Genomic DNA, 19265 nt, shown 5'->3' on the forward strand with positions numbered 1-19265 from the left:
GTGTGAAAACCATCCCGATATACGTTTTAAAGCCTTGAGGGGAAGCCTGAAAGTGAAGGTCTAAAAGGACAATATCTGCTAGCGGTGGATCTGGGCCGAAAAGGGTAGACACGAGGCAAGGAAAGCCAAAAGAGGACAATATCTGCTAGCGGCAGATCTGGGCCGAAAGGGGCAAACACGAGACAGGGAAAAGCCTAAAATAAGACAATATCTACTAGCGGTGGATCTGGGCCGAAGGGAGACACGAGGCGATGTGCGGACGCTGCCCCCAAAAGGGGATGGATTTGGCGGGGTCCCACACCGATTGGAGGAAGGAAAGAGTGCCAGCAAAGACACTTGGCCGTAGATTGTGATGTCCCACATTAGTTGGGGAGGAGAACAAAATAAGGGACATTGGCTGGGAGAACAAAATACTCTTTTATAAGGGTGTGGAAACCTTCCCTTAGCAAATGCCCTGAACGGATTTGGGCCGTTACAATTAGGGTTAGTTTCGTAGTACGAATTTTAATTATATTTGTTCTATTATTTTCTATTTTTTTGTACTCTTTTAGTATATTTATTTCGATACTATTGTTTATATTTGGCTACGTTAAAATTATTCGATACAAAATTAAAAATTTTTCTTGCACTTTACTTCTCAATTTCTTAACTGTTTCGCTTGATATGCTCGGGATTTAAACTCGAGAGACTAAAAGTGTCTATTTTTAAAAAATTTAGAGAAGGATATCAATCTAAGCATAGCTCAGTAGATAAGACACTAACTATTATTATAAACGATAATAATTTGATCTTCCTCTCTATAATTATAATTATCGAGCTAAAAATATTGAATTAAATATTATAAAAATTAAATCTGTAATTTAGCACTATATATATATATATATATATATATAACCAAGTTGTAATTTGTAATTTAAACATAAATTTTAATAAATAAATAAATAAATAAATAATTCTGAAGCCAATATAAGAAACGGAGAAAGAATCGTGGTACGATCTTGTTGCCCCTTTTCCCTTCAGATCTGTCTCCTGAAGGCCCCGAATTCGAGAGGTTATCTACTTTGGCTCCATTTTTCTTCAATCTTCAACTTTCAAGTTCAATTCTGTAGGATCTCCCTGGAAGATATCGATCGTTCTTAAATCTTTACGGATTTATTTTATTCATTTGCTGGGTACATTGCTGTTGTTTATTCTTGTTGATCTTCCTCGTTGTTTGGATATGTATTGCTAATTCTTTTTGTTTGAATTTTATGCCTGCTATAATGGAAATTACCCTGGATTAGTTTGAATTTCTCATTGTTTGATATGAATGTCATCAGGAGGGTCAAAGTATTGTGGTAAAATGAATATTTATGATGTTTGTTTGTAGTCGTGTGCTATTTAGGTCGCTGTTTTCTGTTTATGATGATCATTAGGATTTTGTAGTGGAAGATCTTTTAAATCTGTTTCAATGCATGCTGAATTTGTTTTTGAGATGTTTGATTTTCTAATTTTGAATGTTATCGCTTGCCAGTTCTTTGATTGTTTCTCTTAGAGGGAAGTAGAAATGGGGTTGACCTTCACGAAGCTCTTCGGCAGACTCTTTTCTAAGAAAGAGATGCGCATTTTGATGGTGGGTCTTGATGCTGCTGGTAAGACCACGATCCTGTACAAGCTAAAGCTCGGAGAAATTGTTACCACAATCCCCACCATTGGTGAGTCTCTATTGATGAAACACGGAATTGGTTGCAACTTTTTTGAATTTCTTCTCTAAGTCCTTGGCATGTTGAGGATTGTTGGGAGGGAATCCCACGTTGGCTAATTTAGAGGATGATCATGGTTTTATAAGTAAGGAATACATCTCCATTGGTATGGGGCCCTTTGGGGAAGCCTAAAGCAAATCTATAAGAGCTTATGCTCAAAGTGGACAATATCAGACCATTGTGGAGTGTGATTACTAACATGTTACCAGAGTCGTGCCCTTAATTTAGCCATGTCAATAGAATGCTTAAGTGCGAACAAAGAAGTTGCTAGTCTCGAAGGTGTCGTCAAAAGTGACTCATGTATCGAACAAAAGGTGTACTTTGTTTGAGGGCTTCAGAGAAAGGAGTCGAGCCTCGATTAAGGGGAGGCTCTATGGTGTACTTTGTTCAATGGAAGGATTGTTGAGGATTGTTGGGAGGGAGTCGATGATCATGAGTTTATAAGTAAGGAATACATCTCCATTGGTATGAGGTCTTTTGGGGAGGCCCAAAGCAAACCCATGAGATCTTATGCTCAAGGTGGACAATATCATACTATTGAGGAGATCCGTAATTCCTAACATGACATTGTTGTTGAGATTTTTTAACAGAGAGGGGATTTAAGTGGCAAAGTTAGATAAAAAGTACTGCACAATGTTAAACAACCTCGCTTAGGGAACAGAGCACATTCTTTAATTTCTGTAACTGTCTTCACCTCTCTTTAACGAGGACCTGTGAAGGTCTGTTTATTTTTTTGAGGTACCCCCACCGCTACGCATCATCCTTTTATAGCTTGCCAGCAGATAATATTTCGACCTTTTTGATCAGTTCTCGTGAGAGCTGTAAGATTGTTCTTTCTCTTGCTGCTGATCTCCTCAACGATCTTTGAAGACGAGCCCCGAGTTTGATATTTTCTCTATCCCAAACATCTGTTTTTCATTCGATTAGTCCTGAAAGTTTTGGTGTTTCCAAGATTGAACTGCCGTTCAAAAATGTGTCTTGTATCTAATCCATGTCCCAAGGCGAGCTGAAGCTGGTAGAAATTTGAGAGGTATCCCTTTTTACCCATAAAGCCAACTGAGAAGAACTGATGTTCGATTCCTCTCTCAACACTTGAAGGAGTAAACATCATTGGAAAAACCTCAAACTTTCTAACTGCCATAGTTCAGATCCCCGAGTGCTAGGGAGAGAACGTGAGCATCTTTTTGCATTGTTGCAGTAGTTAATAGGGACATTTCTTCTTGGAATTCTTTCATTGGGGCTTAACATAAATTGGATCTCTGTAATGGAAAAAGGGGGATATTTCAAATGATGTTGTAGTTCAAATAGTTCAAGTGACGTCTTTCTTCAAAGCATTAGAATTATTGCATGAGGATCTTCACGAAACCATTGTGTAAATTTTACCAATATATCTGTCGATTCTTTTCTTCAGGATTTAATGTGGAGACTGTAGAGTACAAGAACATCAGCTTTACCGTCTGGGATGTTGGTGGTCAGGACAAGGTGTGCATCTCTCTCTCTTCCCTTCCCCTGTATGTGTGAGGCAAGCTGTGTTCTTTTTATTAAACTAAAGAGAAATAGTTATTTTATCTGGAAATTAGCCTTCCCTGTTTTTATATTCTGTGATGTACATAAGTGGTCGATTTAATCGTCAACTTGCAGTCTTTTTTTAATTTTTTTTACTATTGGTAGTCTAGAGCGTGTGAAGTTTGAAACCTTTACTTTGAGTTGTGTGTCCATGTCCAACTTGCGTCTGATACTCCAACACTTGTTGGACATGTTATAGATACTTGTTAAGCATGATAAGTATGTATCATTTACTAGCTGAACAAATTGAATATGAGTTTGTCACTTGATGGGCACATGTCCAATTAGCATAATAAAAACATGTCAAATTTGACAAAAAAATTATTAGATACATGAACTGAAGTGCTCAAAATTTTATTTATTTACAAGAATTATATGTGAAGACAAATGAATGCCACACTTTTAAGTAATTATGCGTCATTTTAGGCCTTTGTTTGTACTTTATATGCTCATTAGAAGAAAAAAAGTTGTTCAGAATTGTTATGATTCTTAATGTTTGACTATGGTTTTTCTTTTCAAAAAGATCCGTCCACTTTGGAGGCACTATTTCCAGAATACACAGGGCCTTATTTTTGTTGTGGATAGCAACGATAGGGACCGAGTTGTCGAGGCAAGAGATGAGTTGCACAGAATGTTGAATGAGGTATATTAGTACCTGTTTACATCTTTCCACTCTGTACGTTAATACTGTGATGATCTATTGCTGTTTGTATTTCGTTCTTATTATAGCTTTATTCATCAATTGATTGGCTCTACTTTTTAATTGTTAACTTTATCTCTCAAGGTGGAGTGGATAGAGTTTTTTAGTACCGTCATAGCAGCATAGTAGCTCATAGAGTTTTTAGGCCCTTTTCTTCCATTTGAGTCTTGTCTGATAGTGGTATTTTACATTCTAATGATTGCAGGATGAGCTTAGAGATGCTGTTTTGCTTGTATTTGCAAACAAGCAAGATCTTCCTAATGCCATGAATGCTGCAGAAATAACTGACAAGCTTGGTCTTCACTCTCTTCGTCAGCGCCACTGGTAAATTATTTGCTTTTGTCTCGTGTGGATATCTCATCGATTAGATCTGGTGGGCAGTATTATTTCTCTTGTTAAAACCTGTAACATTAACTGAAAGTGTACTTGAAGATAGTCGAAACTCACCTTTATTGATATGTTTTTCATAGTCAACTACTTGACCTTTTACGTGAGATCACACATCGGTTGGAGAGAGGAACGAAGCATTCCTTATAAAGGTGTAGAAACCTCTCCCTAACATACGCGTTTTAAAACCGTGAGACTGTTGGTGATACGTAATGGGCCAAAACAGACAATAATTGCTAGCGGAGGCCTTGGACTGCCACAAATAGTATCAGAGCCAGGCACCAAGCGGTGTGTTAGTGGGACGCGGGGCCCCGCTCAAGGAGAGTGGATTTTGAGATCCCACATCATTTGGAGAAGAGACCGAAGCATTCCTTTATAAGGGTGTGGAAACCTCTCCCTTACAGACGCGTTTTAAGCCCGTGAGGCTAACGGTGATACGTAACGTGCCAAAGCAGACAACATCTGCTAACAGTGGTCTTGAGCTGTTACATTTTATTATCCCAAAGTTAAGATAAATGTCTTTTAAGTTTAATCAAAGTTGCTTGCGCTCTATTAATATATTCATTCTACATTGTGCTTTGTTCCAGGTACATTCAGAGCACATGCGCGACATCTGGAGAGGGGCTGTACGAAGGTCTAGACTGGCTTTCCAACAACATTGCTAGCAAGGTAACTGCTTCTTGTATTAGATCTAAAACACAATTGTTTTGCTGGGTTCTGAGTTTCTTTGCATTAGCTTCTAGTTTCTTGACCATTTCTTGTTCTCTTCTAATTGAACTAACAAACAAAATGTATATTTGATTCTTATCTTTCCCTCTTTTAACTTGTTGAATTCCCTTACAAATCAGGGTTGAAGCGGTAAATGATCTGATGGTCGTTCAAATTCCCGCGCCCTTCTTTGGTTAGTTTGTTTATCTCGCCCTCAAGAGTCCTCATCCTTCTAGTACCCATAGTTTCGTTTGATTCAAGAGATAGTTTTAGTTGGGAAACATTTGACTACACTTTAAATTTCACTCCAAGTTGTTAATTGCTGCTTTAAGCGTATACTTCTTGGCTCCTCGAAATGCATTATTGTACTGCTTTCGTATCGTTTAATATCAAGCCAATCTTTTTATCTGATCGATATGATTATGAAATGTAATTGTGAGTATGTCACAATTGATATGGATCATTACACAATCAATACTATACATTAAACATATTCCAAAATGATGTTTAAAAATATTAAAATTTCATATTTATTTAAGACTCAAATCCATTTATATACTTAACCTTACATTAATGATGGTATCGATTATTTGCATTGTATCAATTATTTGAATTTAATTTTTGAGCTAAGGTTTGAATTTAAACCATTCTTGAATGATTTTTAAATTGAGAGTCTAAATTGATTCATTTATCATATTTGGGAGTTTAATCGATAGAATTACAAGTTTTCATGTTCGTGAACTAATGTTTTTCAACTAGAAAAATATAAACCGATACATTCATGATTTTTTTTTTTTTTTTTCCCACTTTTTACTTTTTGATATCTATATTTTATAATGACTATTTTGGTACATATACATTCAAGAATGGATTGTTTTGGACAAAACACCCATACAAATTCGTAAATTTTTTTAACAGAACATTATGACAATATTTCAAGAGAGTTAAAAAAGTTGATACTATAGGGGAGGTCCTGCAGAAAAAGTAGAAAAGCACGATTCTTATTAGAGAGAGAGGCGCTTTCACATCTTCTTAACCCGAAATGGCAAATGACTGGAGAGAGGAAAGGTTCCTTTTTTTAGGGTACCCTCGGGAACAGATCTAATGGAGACGGGGTGGAGCCTGTAGCTTAGAGGATTAGAGCACGTGGCTACGAACCACGGTGTTGGGGATTCGAATCCCATAAATCAAAAGATACTTTTTTATATATTCGTTTATCTTCTTGAAGAACGAACATCGAGCACTAAACCCAAATCTAATGTCTATACAAAGTTGTTAATTCAAGAGAGAAGGATAGAGTTTGGTGTATTAAATCAAGAGTATAGTCATCAAAGCATTGGTCCCAACATAGTGTTCTATAAAAAGCACTTCTTCCATTTAGCTTTCCTTTTAAGTGATTAATATTTGTGTAATATAATTGGAAAAAAAAAATTAAAGAAAAAGGAATAATCAATAAATGAGTGGCTAATACTTGCTTGGATTTAAACAAGTTAGGAATTTTGTCTTTTAATTTAAATTATTATTTTAGACTAACCCTAAAGCATGTGGATGTTATTTTCTCGAGTTATACGATCGAGGATACGTCTACGTTCAGAAGATCGAGAAGGATCTGATCGTGTCGTTTTTTCTTGACTCACTTCCTGTTTCCTCAACGATAGCGCTCCACTGTTGAGATTAAAAATATTTATTTTCAACGATTAAAATATTCATCGATATGTCAATATATTTAAAAACCGAAGGATTAGATATTAGTACTTTTAACGAACTTTTTTTAATTTAATAATGTCTCAATATTAGTTTTCAGCTTGAACTTTCTTTTATTACTCTCGAAACTTCTTCATTACGTTGTATGTGATGAAGAAACAATTAATAACGTCAAAAAGTCTAGCCACAAATGATATAAGCATGCATATGGTAATAACCTCGAGCCGGTCTAGGGTTTTAGAGAGTCGGATTTCCCTAGACAACATAAACATGCATGTAATAACAAACTTGAGTCGAACTAGGGTTTTAGAGAGTCGGGTCATTACGAAAAAATCTAACCATAAATGACATAAACGTGCATATGGTAATGAACTTGAGTCAAATAGTAGATACAAGGCGATTGTGCGTTAAAATTAAACAATATGAGAGGTAATAATTTTTCGATAATGAAATGAATAAAAAAAAACTCACAATAATAAATATTTATATACGAGAGGTAATTTAGAGTAATGCCGAGCAAAGCTAACGTAACATTGCGTAGCTGTAATGAGGAACGAGTCTATTTATTTACACGTTTCTTTCCCAATATTTAGTCAACTGGAATTCTGAAAGGAAAGATTCTGTGCATCGTCTCGATGATCATTAGCTCGAGAAGCTTATTTTTTTTTATGAGTAGTAGGTCATTCTTCTCGATTCGACCCTTGTTCTTTTAAAAAGCAAGAATCGAGCTAGAACCCTAATTTGGAGTTACGAACTTTATTCATTTCTCCACTTCAATGAAGAATCTAAAAAAGAGAAAGGAAAATGCGTAGAAGAATTCAATTATTCTTACAATTCATATTTATAGTTCACACGAATATATCAATCCATGTGCTCGGAACCCTAATTTTTCCATCGCACTCGTATGTTTCTAGGACACACGTGCGAAACCATGCAAAAGAAGGCTAATGTTTACAAAATATCTGGGTAATATTGTAATTATTGTGATATAAGCATAAGTCGAGCAATTAAGTATTATGACTTTTTTAAAGACAGTGAATACATTATCGCATGGAAGACGTTAACTGAATAGGATCAAGGGTACTAAACGAGTACGACTAGCCTTCTTTGGTTGGTCATGTATCAAGGGTACTACACGAGTATGACTGACCTTCTTTGACTAGCCGTGTATTAAGGGTACTAAACGAGTACGACTGACCTTCTTTGGCTAACCTTGTATCAAGGGTACTAAACAAGTACGACCAACCTTCTTTGGTTGGTCTTGTATCAACGGTACTACACGAGTACGACCGACCTTCTTTGGCTGACGTTGTATCAAGGGTACTACACGAGTATGATTGACCTTCTTTGGCTAACCCTGTATCGAGGGTACTAAACAAGTACGATCAACCCTTCTTTTGTTGGTTCTGTATCAAGGGTACTAAACGAGTACGATTGACCTTCTTTGGTTTGCCCTATATCAAGGGTACTAAACGAGTACGACTGGCCTTCTTTGGCTAACCCTGTATCAAGGGTACTAAACGGGTACGACTGACCCTCTTTGGTTGGTTCTATATCAAGGGTACTACACGAGTACAACTGGCCTTCTTTGGCTGGCCCTGTATCAAGAGTACTAAACGAGTATGACTGCCCTTCTTTGGCTAACCCTGTATCAAGGGTACTAAATGAGTACGACCAACCTTCTTGAGTTGGTCCTGTATCAAGGGTACTAAACGAGTACAACTGGCCTTCTTTGGCTAGCCCTGTATTAAGGGTACTAAATGAGTACGACTGACCTTCTTTGGCTAACCCTTTATCAAGGGTACTAAACGAGTACGACCGACCTTCTTTGGTTGGTCCTGTATCAAGGGTACTACACGAGTACAACTGACCTTCTTTGACTAACCCTGTATCAAGGGTAATAAACGAGTACGACCGGCCTTCTTTGGCTAGTCCTATATCAAGGTTACTACACAAATACAACTAATCTTCTTTGGCCAGCCTTGTATTAAAGGTACTAAACGAGTACGACTGACCTTCTTTAGTTCGCCCCGTCCCTTTGCAACGAGGGTAACTCATACGTACCTTTTCCTTCCGTTTGGCCTCTCTATAAAACCCTAACTACCGTCATGATCTTATCATCTCTCTCTCTCTTTCTCTCTCTAAAATGGATAGAAAAGCATGCAACTCAGCCGAAGGTGTGGTGGAGGTTAGGAAAGGGCCATGGACTATGGAAGAAGACTTGATTCTCATCAACTACATAGCCAATCATGGTGAAGGTGTTTGGAACTCTCTTGCTCTATCAGCTGGTAACAATCAAAATCTCTCTCTCTCTCAAATTTTCTCAAAAACCCTAATTTTGATAGTTTCCGCCCTTTTTTCCCAAACCCGATCATTCCAGGTCTAAAACGTAACGGGAAGAGCTGTCGACTCCGGTGGCTGAACTACCTCCATCCCAATGTTCGACGAGGCAACATCACCTCAGATGAACAACTACTGATCATAGAACTACATGCCAAATGGGGAAACAAGTAAGATTTTATTTACGCAAAAACAGATCTTCATACATAACAGGACTATAATCAATATAACTCAATAAAAAAATCGAAATCAACTGATATAAATTTTGTATTTTCTATTAAGAGGTCAAACGTTCGAATCCTCGATTTTACATATCGTTGAAACTAAGATATAGAAATATTCTTATCGAGCAAGAAGATTGGTCATATATTTCTTTCTCCAATCGCCCGACCGAGATTTTGGAATCTCGTTAGAGGCTTAGCCGAGGAAGAATATTAGGGCTTCCGTGGCCACGACAACACGTTTCTTTTCAAATTCTCCTTTTTATGCACGTTTTTAATGATTATTTTATTTTATTTTATTTTAAAATTTCTATAAGTTACTTGAGAAAATTGAAAGAAAAAGAAATGATTTTGCATGGTATATACATACATATGCATATATATATATATATATATATATATATATATATATATATATATATATTATTATTATTTTATTATTATTATTATTACTTTGTATTGAAAAAAGAAATAAATATTACAAGCTTGTTTGGTAATTATTTTATATTCCAAAAAAATTATTTTCTTAAAAGTGTTTTGATTTTAAATTAAAATTTACAAAAATTAGTTCTTAAAAATATTTCTTTCGTTAATTTCTTATTTTTCTTAAATATTTAAAAGTTTATCTTTAAAATGAAAACAAAAAATATGAAGAAATGACAGCTATTTATTTAATTTTTTATTTTCAGTAAAAATAAAATATTTATTTATTTATTTTCAAATATTATTTTAAATATTGGAATAATTTTATTTTTCATTATTTAAACTTAATCCAATCCTTTAATTATTTAACAGAAATTAAATTATATTAAAATTTAAACATTAAATTATATATTTTGAAATTTCAAAAAAAAAAAAAAAAAAAAAAAACTTCATTTGAAGAAATCTACCTGTGATTCAGCATTGTGTTCTCAGCTTGGAAACTTGAGATTGAATATTCTACAAATTCTTTTAAAAATATTGGGATTTTTGGAGTCCTTTAAATACATGAAATCCTACGTGGCGGAGCTTGATTTTCAGCCATTCAACATGACCAATCAAATTTAACCCACAAATTTTTTCTTTAAAAAAAGAAAAAAAAAACTCGAATTTTCGTGGCCCTAAACGAAACACATCATCTAACCCTACGTGGGGAACCAAACATTTCTTATAACAGTGTGGAACCTCTCCTTAGTGGAGCGTTTTAAAACCTAAAGGGCAAGGTCGGAAAGAAAAGCCTAAAGAGAACAATATATGATAACGGTGTGGTTGAGTTGTTACAAATGGCATCAGAGCCCGTCACCGGAATAGGGCTAGACCCTCACCATAGCAGACATGTTCTAAAACCTTGAGAGGAAGCTCAAAGAGGACACTATATTCTGCGGATGGTACGAGACACTGGTTGAAGTAGGGCTAGACCTTGACCATAGCATACATGTTTTACAACTTTGAGGGGAAGCCTAGAGAGGACAATATATTCTACTAGCAGTGAACTTGGGCTGTTACATCTAACAAGATACGGTTATATATTTCAAAAAAAGTCGAAGAAGTAAACAAATGGGTTCCTTTTATCTCATTTCATATGATCATCTTTCCAGGTGGTCGAAAATAGCAAAGCATCTCCCGGGAAGGACGGATAATGAGATAAAGAACTACTGGAGGACGAGAATCCAAAAGCACGTAAAGCAAGGGTATCATCGCTTCAACGCTCGACAAACGAGCTCAAAAGCAACGTCTCGGGATCGTAATCAAGTGAATGAAGAAGCTCCAAGTTCTTACACAATGGATCCAATAATGGAAACCTATTCTCCTCCAAATTACACTCAAAATCTTGATGCCTTCTCATTGCCTTTGCTCCCAATTGATCATTCCAATCAAAATTATTGGAGCATGGAGGATCTATGGTCTATGCAACTTCTCAACCAATAAAAATTAATTAATTAATTAATTAATTAAAATAAATTACGGGTATTATTTGAATAAAGCATATAAATATTCTCGAAAATGACGAGTATCATTTTCGTCTCGATGTATATCACTGTTTATCATGACTTGTAACATCCGTTATATTGTATTGGTTTATTGTATAGCGATCATGTTTTGGTTTGTTTAAATTGATATCAACCGAGACTTCAGGTATAACTTCACTTCGGTCCTTCAATTTTAACGTTTGTTCCATTTTTGCCTCTGAACTTTAAAAAAATTTCATTTTGATCTTAAACTTTTAAAATGTCTATTTTTTATCCCATAATTTTTTAAAAAATAACCCACATAGGACCAAAATATATATATTTTTTAATTATATTTAAGTTTAGGGACTAAATAGATATTTTCAAATAAATGTCGTAGGGACTGAAATAAAATTTTTTTGAAAGCTCAGCAATCAAAATGATTATTAAACCTTAGAAACGATTCAAACATTCGAGTCATTGGAGATAGTCTCGATACTTAATGTATTTCGGGGAGAATCAGCTAGCTTTGGATTCTAGTGGTATTTCACCCCTAACCACAACTCATCCGCTGATTCTTCAATATCAGTCGGTTCGGACCTCCATTTGGTTTCACCCAAGCTTCATCCTGGTCATGGATCGATCACCCAGGTTCGAGTTCATAAGTAGTGACAATTGCCACATGAAAACTCGCTTTTGCTACGGCTCCAGTGGGTTCCCTTAACCAATTTCTTAACCATGGTTAGGTTAGGATATATATATATATACCAATTTCTTTATTACCAAATAATTTTAAAATTTATTATTTTTGTTTTTAATTTCTAATTAAATGAAGCTTATAATTATTTACCAAACAAAAAACACGAGAAATTGACACGTAATACATAATTCTTGTCGAACAAATGAAACCCTTTTTACACATCCTATGCTCTTAGCATTTCCATTCAACCTTAAGAGATCGACATTAGCCTAACTCTTGCATTCCTCAATTTAAAGCAAATGTCTTTCACATGTCGTTCGGTATATTCTCGTCCACTCGTTTTAACATGTTATCACATGTCGAGCGTCGAGTCTTACCTACCTTTCTCTCGCTCTCTATCTCTCCTTTGATAACAACACTGATCGTCCACTCATTTTAACATGTTATCACATGTCGAGCGTCGTAGTCGTACATATCCTTCTCTCGTTCACTATTCCTCCTTTGATAGCAACACTGACATGTTGATACCGTAGTGACTGTAGTTTAGCTAATAGTCGTTTGTACGTTACAGAAAGAATGACGGTGGTATTGTAGTGACACTCGTTCTAATTCAACCTAAAAACTTAAGCTCGTGAATATGAAATTGATTAGTCTCACGATGCCCGACACGTGAAATGTTAAATTATTTGGATTTGAACACACGATCGCTTGCTATATGATATCAAGTTTAATCACTACAACTAGATCCTTATAAGTTTAAGTTGATTCTTAGATATGCTCATTTACCCTCTAGGGTCGGGGTTCCGTGGGGACCTTCTTAGAAGGGGGTGATGAATCCTCATTTAAACGAAAAATGAAGAGGGAGAAGGGACAGTGTAATAGCCCAAACACACCGCTAATAGATATTGTCCGCTTTGGCCCATTACGTAGCGTTCGTCAGCCTCATGGTTTTAAAACGCATCTACTAGGGAGAGGTTTCTACAATCTTATAAGGAATGATTTGTTTTCCTCTCCAACCGATGTGGGACCTCACAATCTATCCCCATTGGGGTCCAGCATCCTCGCTGGCACACCGTCAGATGTTTGGCTCTGATACCATTTGTAACAGCCTAAGCCTACAGCTAGTAGATATTGTCCGCTTTGGCCCATTACCTAGCGTTCGTCAGCCTCATGGTTTTAAAACTCGTCTACTAGGGAGAGGTTTCCACAATCTTATAAGGAATGATTCGTTTCCCTCTCCAACCGATGTGAGACCTCAAAATTTATCCCCATTGGGGTCCAACGTCCTCGCTGGCACACCGTCCGATGTCTGGCTCTGATACCACTTGTAACAGCCCAAGCCCACAGCTAGTAGATATTGTCCGCTTTGGCCCATTACGTAGTGTTCGTCAGCCTCATGGTTTTAAAACGCATATACTAAGGAGAGGTTTCCACAACTTTATAAGGAATGATTTGTTTCCTTCTCCAACCGATGTGGGACCTCAAAATCTATCCCCATTGGGGTCCAGCGTCCTCGCTGGCACACCGTCAAATGTTTGGCTCTGATACCACTTGTAACAGCCCAAGTCCACCGCTAGCCGATATTGTCCGCTTTGGCTCATTACCTAGCTTTCATCAGTCTCATGGTTTTAAAACGCGTCTACTAGGGAGAGGTTTCCACAACCTTACAACGAATGATTTGTTTCCCTCTCCAACCGATGTGGGACCTCACAATCTATCCCCATTGGGGTCCAGCGTCCTCTCTGGCACACCGTCAGATGTCTGGCTCTGATACCATTTGTAACAGCCCAAGTCCACCGCTAACAGATATTGTCTGCTTTGGCTCATTACCTAGCTTTCATCAGTCTCATGGTTTTAAAACGCGTCTAGTAGGGAGAGGTTTCCACAACCTTATAAGAAACTCTCTAACCGATGTGAGACCTCACAATCTATCCCCCTTGAGGCCCAGCGTCCTTGCCGGCACACCGTCCGATATCTGGCTCTGATTCCATTTGTAACAGCCCAAGCCCACCGCTAGCAGATATTGTCCGCTTTAGCCCATTACGTATCGTCGTTAGCCTCACGGTTTTGAAACATGTCTATTAGGAAGAGATTTCCACAACCTTATAAGGAATGTCTCGTTCCCCTCTCTAACTAATGTGCGACCTCACAAACAGATTCCTCCCAATCCCCATTTCCGCCCTCGACCCCACGCAAATGTAATCTTCTCGAACATCTAAACGACAACCCCGACAAAGTTTAGGTACAAAATGTTAGGTAGAAAGGAGAATAATGGTAGGTATCAATTTAATTTAGGGAGTACCAAACTTTGAACTTTAGCATCCCAAGTCCTAAATAAGAAGTTCGTTATTTCATGCACTATCCTTTATAAGAACCACTCATTTTTCTTTATCATCACATGTTTTTTATGCTAAAAGAATAAAATTTATTAAGATTATTCAAATCCAATTCTCATCCCATGTGAAATTTGAATAACTCTCACATGTTCGATCCTGAAATCGAAACCCTAATTAGTCAGCCTTCTCGAATTCGTTTGTGACTTAAACTCGAGCATTTCAAAAGAAACTGATCTATGGTTACCCCAATCTCCAAGCTCGGATTCTAACATGAGAGGCTCGAGAAGTAGATTATTATAGAAAAAATAAGGTGGAAACTCTTTCCAAAATGATTATGGCGTACGTGAGAAATATACCGAGAACTCATAGACCTCGTGTTTTGAGGCTATGCTAAATTTTTAACACTCATACCTAATTTTTGTAAGTCTCGATATTAATACGAACTCTCATCACGTCGAGTATAGTAGAGAAAAGATATTCATGGGGTTAGAAAAAAACAATTGTAGCCTTTATTGGATTTCATACACGGGGACGTAGCTCAAATAGTAGAACGCTCGTTTAGCATGTGAGAGGTATAGGAATCGATACCCTACATCTCCAAAATCAACTATTACATGCATTATTAAAGTATTTTAAACCCAATTTATTTTCATGATTTTGAACTAACCTAACTTTGGACGATGGTGGGTAGTTATCGAACTCGAATAACGTGAACCAGCGTCGCTCAAGCGAAGGACATCTAACATCCTGCTATGCACTTGTTAAAACTCGGATAACTCCATACGAGGGCGTTTGGTCCAATCATGGTGAAGGGAGGGCCCCAATTGGTAGAAAAAAAGCGTCCATCTATTAAAATAAAAAGGGTTGAGGAAGTAAAATGTCTTCTTATTTGTAGGGTTAGTAGGATAAAAAAATAAAATAAATCGAAATATTTAATAGGAAAATTAATGTATAAGCCATATCTAGAAATCTATCCTCTAAAATTTGGGCCCAAATCGGTCCAGCCGAAACCAAAATTGGGCTGAAAAGGTCGGCCCAGTTAATAAACTTTTATATTGTAAGATAATATTAAGATATGAATAAAAAGGGCATTTGGTCTAGTGGTATGATTCTCGCTTTGGGTGCGAGAGGTCCCGAGTTCGATTCTCGGAATGCCCCGTTTTTCAGTTTTAGTACTATTTTAATACCACTAATACCCTCTGTCTTAAACTCACTCTACCAAATTGTCTAGGGTAATGATGTTTGAAAACTAAGGGCATTTGGTCTAGTGGTATGATTCTTGTTTTGGGTGCGAGAGGTCCCGAGTTCGATTCTCGTAATGCCCCTTCAATTTGTATTTTGTTTCATAATTACTATGTTTATACCAATAATTCCCTCGGTTGCAAACTCTCTCTCCCAAATTGTCTCAAGATAATTTTGTTAGAAATGTCGCAAACTAGGACATTTCGTTGATTCTTGTTTGGTGCGAAAGGTCGAGTTTGATTATCTGCTCCTTCTATCTTATTTCTTAATTACTATTTTGATACCAATAATATCCCCTACCGCAAACTCTCCCTATCAAAGTGTCTCAAGGGTAATTTTGTCAAAATTAGAAGAGCATTTGGACTAGTGGTATGATTCTCGCTTCGGGTGTGAGAGGTCCCGAGTTCAATTCTCAAAATGCCCCATCTTCTATTTTATTTCTTAACTACTATTTTGATACCAATAATACCCTCTGCCGTAAACTCTCTATCAAATTGTCTCAAGGGTAATTTTGTAAAAAATAGAAGGGCATTTGGTCTAGTGGTATGATTCTCGCTTTGGGTGCGAGAGGTCTTGAGTTCGATTCTCGGAATGCCCCTTTAATCTATTTTTTTTTCTAAAGACTATTTTGATACGAATAATACCCTCTGCCGCAAACTCTCTCTATCAAAGTGTCTCAAGGGTAATTATGTCAAAAATAGAAGGGCATTTGGTTTAATGGTATGATTCTCGCTTCGGGTGTGAGAGGTCCCGAGTTCGATTCTCGGAATGCCCCTTTATCTATTTCCTTTTCTAATGACTACTTTTATACCAATAATACCCTCTGCCGCAAACTCTCTCTACCAAAGTGTCTCAAGGGTAATTTTGTCAAAAATGGAAGGGCATTTAGTCTAGTGGTATGATTCTCGCTTTGGGTGTGAGAGGTCCTGAGTTCGATTCTCGGAATGCCCCTTTATTATCTATTTCTTTTTCTAATGACTACTTTTATACCAAAAATACCCTTTGCCGCAAACTCTCTCTAGACAAGTGTCCCAAGGGTAATTTTAGCAAAAATAGAAGGGCATTTGGTCTAGTGGTATGATTCTCGCTTTGGGTGCGAGAGGTCTTGAGTTCTATTCTCAAAATGCCTCTTCTTCTATTTTATTTCTTAACTACTATTTTGATACCAATAATACCCTCTGCCACAAACTCTCTATCAAATTGTCTCAAAGGTAATTTTGTCAAAAATAGAAGGGCTTTTGATCTAGTGGTATGATTCTTGCTCGAGGCCTTTCCATTCTTGGAATACCCCTTTATCTATTTCTTTTTTTAATAACTACAATAACTACTTTTATACCAAAAATACCCTTTGCACCTCGATTCCCGTAATAACCCTTTTTCTATTTTTCTTTTTAATTATTATTTTTATACCAATAATACCCTCTGCGGTAATGTCTCTCCGAAGGGTAATTTCGTCACAAATAGAATTCAAAACTTTCGCCTTCCATTTGTTGGGATCACAGAACTGCAACATTATCTTATCATCGCATCTTCAGTTTCTCTCTCTACAAAAATGGCTTCCACTCTCTCCACCGCTTCTCTCCAATTCCCATCTTGTTCTTCATCTTCTTTTCCACCAAAATTTTCTCATTCCCCAAAATCCAAATCTCTCCATTTCCCCTCTTCATTATCCTCCTCCAATCTCTCTCTTCGCCTCGTTCATCTCCGCCCACTTTCCGCAACCGCCGTGCCGGAAAAAGTTACAGAAATCGGAGATGTCATATCAAAATTAACGCTCGAAGAAGCTCGAATCCTCGTTGATTACCTCCAAGACAAGCTCGGCGTTTCCGCTGCCGCATTCGCCCCTGCCGCCGTCGCCGTCGCTTCCGGACCTGCCGGAGGAGACGATGCGGCCGCTGCCGTCGAGGAGAAGACGGAGTTCGATGTTGTTATAGAGGATGTGCCGAGTAATGCGAGGATTGCTGTGATTAAGGCTGTTAGGGCTTTGACGAGCTTGGCGTTGAAGGAGGCGAAGGAACTGATTGAAGGTTTGCCGAAGAAGTTTAAAGAAGGAATTTCGAAGGAAGAAGCAGAAGATGCGAAGAAACAGCTCGAAGAGGCTGGTGCGAAGATCGCTATCGTTTGATTTCGTGGCTGGTTAGTTTCTTGAATCCTTAAAGTTTACTTACAATTTAGGCATTCTTATGGAACTAGAGATGAGATTATTCTTTTGATTATGAACTGATGATGAATTTAGTTGATATTCTGTTAATGAATTCCTCATTGTTCTTGGATTTGTGCCTTCAATTCGCCGTTGCTGTAGCTTGCTCATAATGTGTTTGTTAAAATGTTAACTAGAAGCTTTGCTTAGGCGTTCTGGTGATCTTAGTGATGGGGTTTTTTGTTCATTTGTTCATTTGTTCATTGATGTTCTGTCGATGAACGCTCTGTTTTTCCTGAATTTGTGCGTCGAATTCGCCATTGCTGAAGCTCTGACATGTTCTGTTCGTGGATTTTCTTGCTCATAACGTGTTTGATAAAATGCCAAGAAGAATTTTTGTTGTGTCCAAGAAGAATTTTAGCTATGAATTGACATTTTTAGATTCATTTTTTCTTCTTAGTATGGTTGTGATACTCAATATCTCTCGGCCGATGTGATCTTAGTCTCGCCCATCTCGCCCATTTAGTCCTCTTTTGTCCTCACTTATAACGGAATCGAGGAAACTCGTAAATAAACACTCTCCTATTAAGAGAGATAAGATAAGTCCGACTAAGTCTAGTTTTTCTTAATTCTAATACTACTGCAACACTAATTTTTTTAGTTCTTCTAAAATCTAATACACTGTTTAAAATTTTAGGTTTTGGGTCGGTTGATTCGAGCAACCTAAATAAGTTTTGAGGTTGGATGATTTTTTAATATTATTATTATAATTATTGTTTTTTTCAAAAAAAAATTACTCATATCTAATACCTGTTACAATAATTACTAAAATTTTATAAAATTTAGATGTCAAACATTTATGAGTGACAACGCAAATATTTTTAATTTTTTTAAAAAATATAGGGTTTGATTAGATCGTCGATTCTTTCTGGAATGTGGGATCGTTTTAGATTGTACACGAGCAGCCCACTCCCAGCCTTCACTCAGTTGTCAGGCTGTATGCTGCATCTGAACTATAGTGGCTGAAATTCGAGTTCGGGTCCCGAGCTGGCTGCATCGGGGAGGGGTAGAAGCAATGGATCGAGTGTATGGATTCAATTTCTTCTCGTCCTGGGGATCATCTCTCCTAGTCTCGATCTAACCGGTCCCCTCGGAATGATCTCGAGCTACTTACTCCCTCTCCTCTTTGAGTTGAGCTACTTCCTCTCGCTGCTTAGTTCCTCTCCGTCAATTCATTCGTTTAGGGCAAGAGCGAAAGCCCTTTATTTTTTGGTTCTTGACAAAAAAAAAATATTACCTCGCAAATGATAAGCACCAACAATGCTGGAATTTGCAAAGCTAGAGGTTCTTCTATAATCCTTGCAAAACACTCACAGAGAAAGCTAACTTAACGGATTGATTCCAACCAAGAGCTGGTTAGAAGATGAATGACTCTTAGATCGAACTTGGAATCTATGATGGTCACTCTTAGATACCAAGACAATTCACTCCAGAATTAGCTTGATCAAAACTAATTCAATGAATCGGTTTAAACATCAAACCTAAAGCAAG

The 19265-nt window shown here is 37.1% G+C and overlaps 3 protein-coding genes and 6 non-coding genes across 10 annotated transcripts; all 9 read left to right on the forward strand.

The window, feature by feature from the left end:
- Positions 1 to 963: 963 nt before the first annotated feature.
- LOC111793048 (ADP-ribosylation factor 1-like) lies at positions 964 to 5515 on the forward strand. Of its 2 annotated transcripts, none has more exons than XM_023674739.1 (7): positions 964 to 1051; positions 1514 to 1694; positions 3154 to 3224; positions 3832 to 3951; positions 4214 to 4332; positions 4983 to 5064; positions 5244 to 5515. In XM_023674739.1, the coding sequence occupies exons 2-7, from the start codon at positions 1547 to 1549 to the stop codon at positions 5247 to 5249; spliced, it is 546 nt and encodes a 181-aa protein (XP_023530507.1). In that variant the 5' UTR covers positions 964 to 1051; positions 1514 to 1546; the 3' UTR covers positions 5250 to 5515. The 2 variants fall into 2 exon arrangements, with proteins under 2 accessions (XP_023530507.1, XP_023530508.1); XM_023674740.1 differs by lacking the exon at positions 964 to 1051 and adding an exon at positions 1084 to 1172.
- A 3120-nt stretch (positions 5516 to 8635) lies between these two features.
- LOC111793965 (myb-related protein 305) lies at positions 8636 to 11285 on the forward strand. The gene is made up of 3 exons (XM_023676058.1): positions 8636 to 9095; positions 9188 to 9317; positions 10946 to 11285. The coding sequence occupies exons 1-3, from the start codon at positions 8954 to 8956 to the stop codon at positions 11274 to 11276; spliced, it is 603 nt and encodes a 200-aa protein (XP_023531826.1). The 5' UTR covers positions 8636 to 8953; the 3' UTR covers positions 11277 to 11285.
- A 4133-nt stretch (positions 11286 to 15418) lies between these two features.
- TRNAP-UGG lies at positions 15419 to 15490 on the forward strand. Its single transcript has one exon. It is a non-coding gene; the product is annotated as a tRNA-Pro (tRNA).
- A 95-nt stretch (positions 15491 to 15585) lies between these two features.
- Positions 15586 to 15657, forward strand: TRNAP-UGG. The gene has a single exon. It is a non-coding gene; the product is annotated as a tRNA-Pro (tRNA).
- A 443-nt stretch (positions 15658 to 16100) lies between these two features.
- On the forward strand, positions 16101 to 16172 carry TRNAP-UGG. Its single transcript has one exon. It is a non-coding gene; the product is annotated as a tRNA-Pro (tRNA).
- Positions 16173 to 16277: 105 nt separating this feature from the next.
- Positions 16278 to 16349, forward strand: TRNAP-CGG. Its single transcript has one exon. It is a non-coding gene; the product is annotated as a tRNA-Pro (tRNA).
- A 104-nt stretch (positions 16350 to 16453) lies between these two features.
- Positions 16454 to 16525, forward strand: TRNAP-UGG. Its single transcript has one exon. It is a non-coding gene; the product is annotated as a tRNA-Pro (tRNA).
- A 107-nt stretch (positions 16526 to 16632) lies between these two features.
- Positions 16633 to 16704, forward strand: TRNAP-UGG. Its single transcript has one exon. It is a non-coding gene; the product is annotated as a tRNA-Pro (tRNA).
- A 373-nt stretch (positions 16705 to 17077) lies between these two features.
- Positions 17078 to 17920, forward strand: LOC111792560 (50S ribosomal protein L12, chloroplastic-like). The gene has a single exon (XM_023674066.1). The coding sequence runs from the start codon at positions 17127 to 17129 to the stop codon at positions 17697 to 17699; it is 573 nt and encodes a 190-aa protein (XP_023529834.1). The 5' UTR covers positions 17078 to 17126; the 3' UTR covers positions 17700 to 17920.
- Positions 17921 to 19265: the final 1345 nt, after the last annotated feature.

The sequence above is a fragment of the Cucurbita pepo genome, chromosome LG04 (assembly GCF_002806865.2).
Source record: "Cucurbita pepo subsp. pepo cultivar mu-cu-16 chromosome LG04, ASM280686v2, whole genome shotgun sequence".
NCBI classification, from domain to species: domain Eukaryota; kingdom Viridiplantae; phylum Streptophyta; class Magnoliopsida; order Cucurbitales; family Cucurbitaceae; genus Cucurbita; species Cucurbita pepo.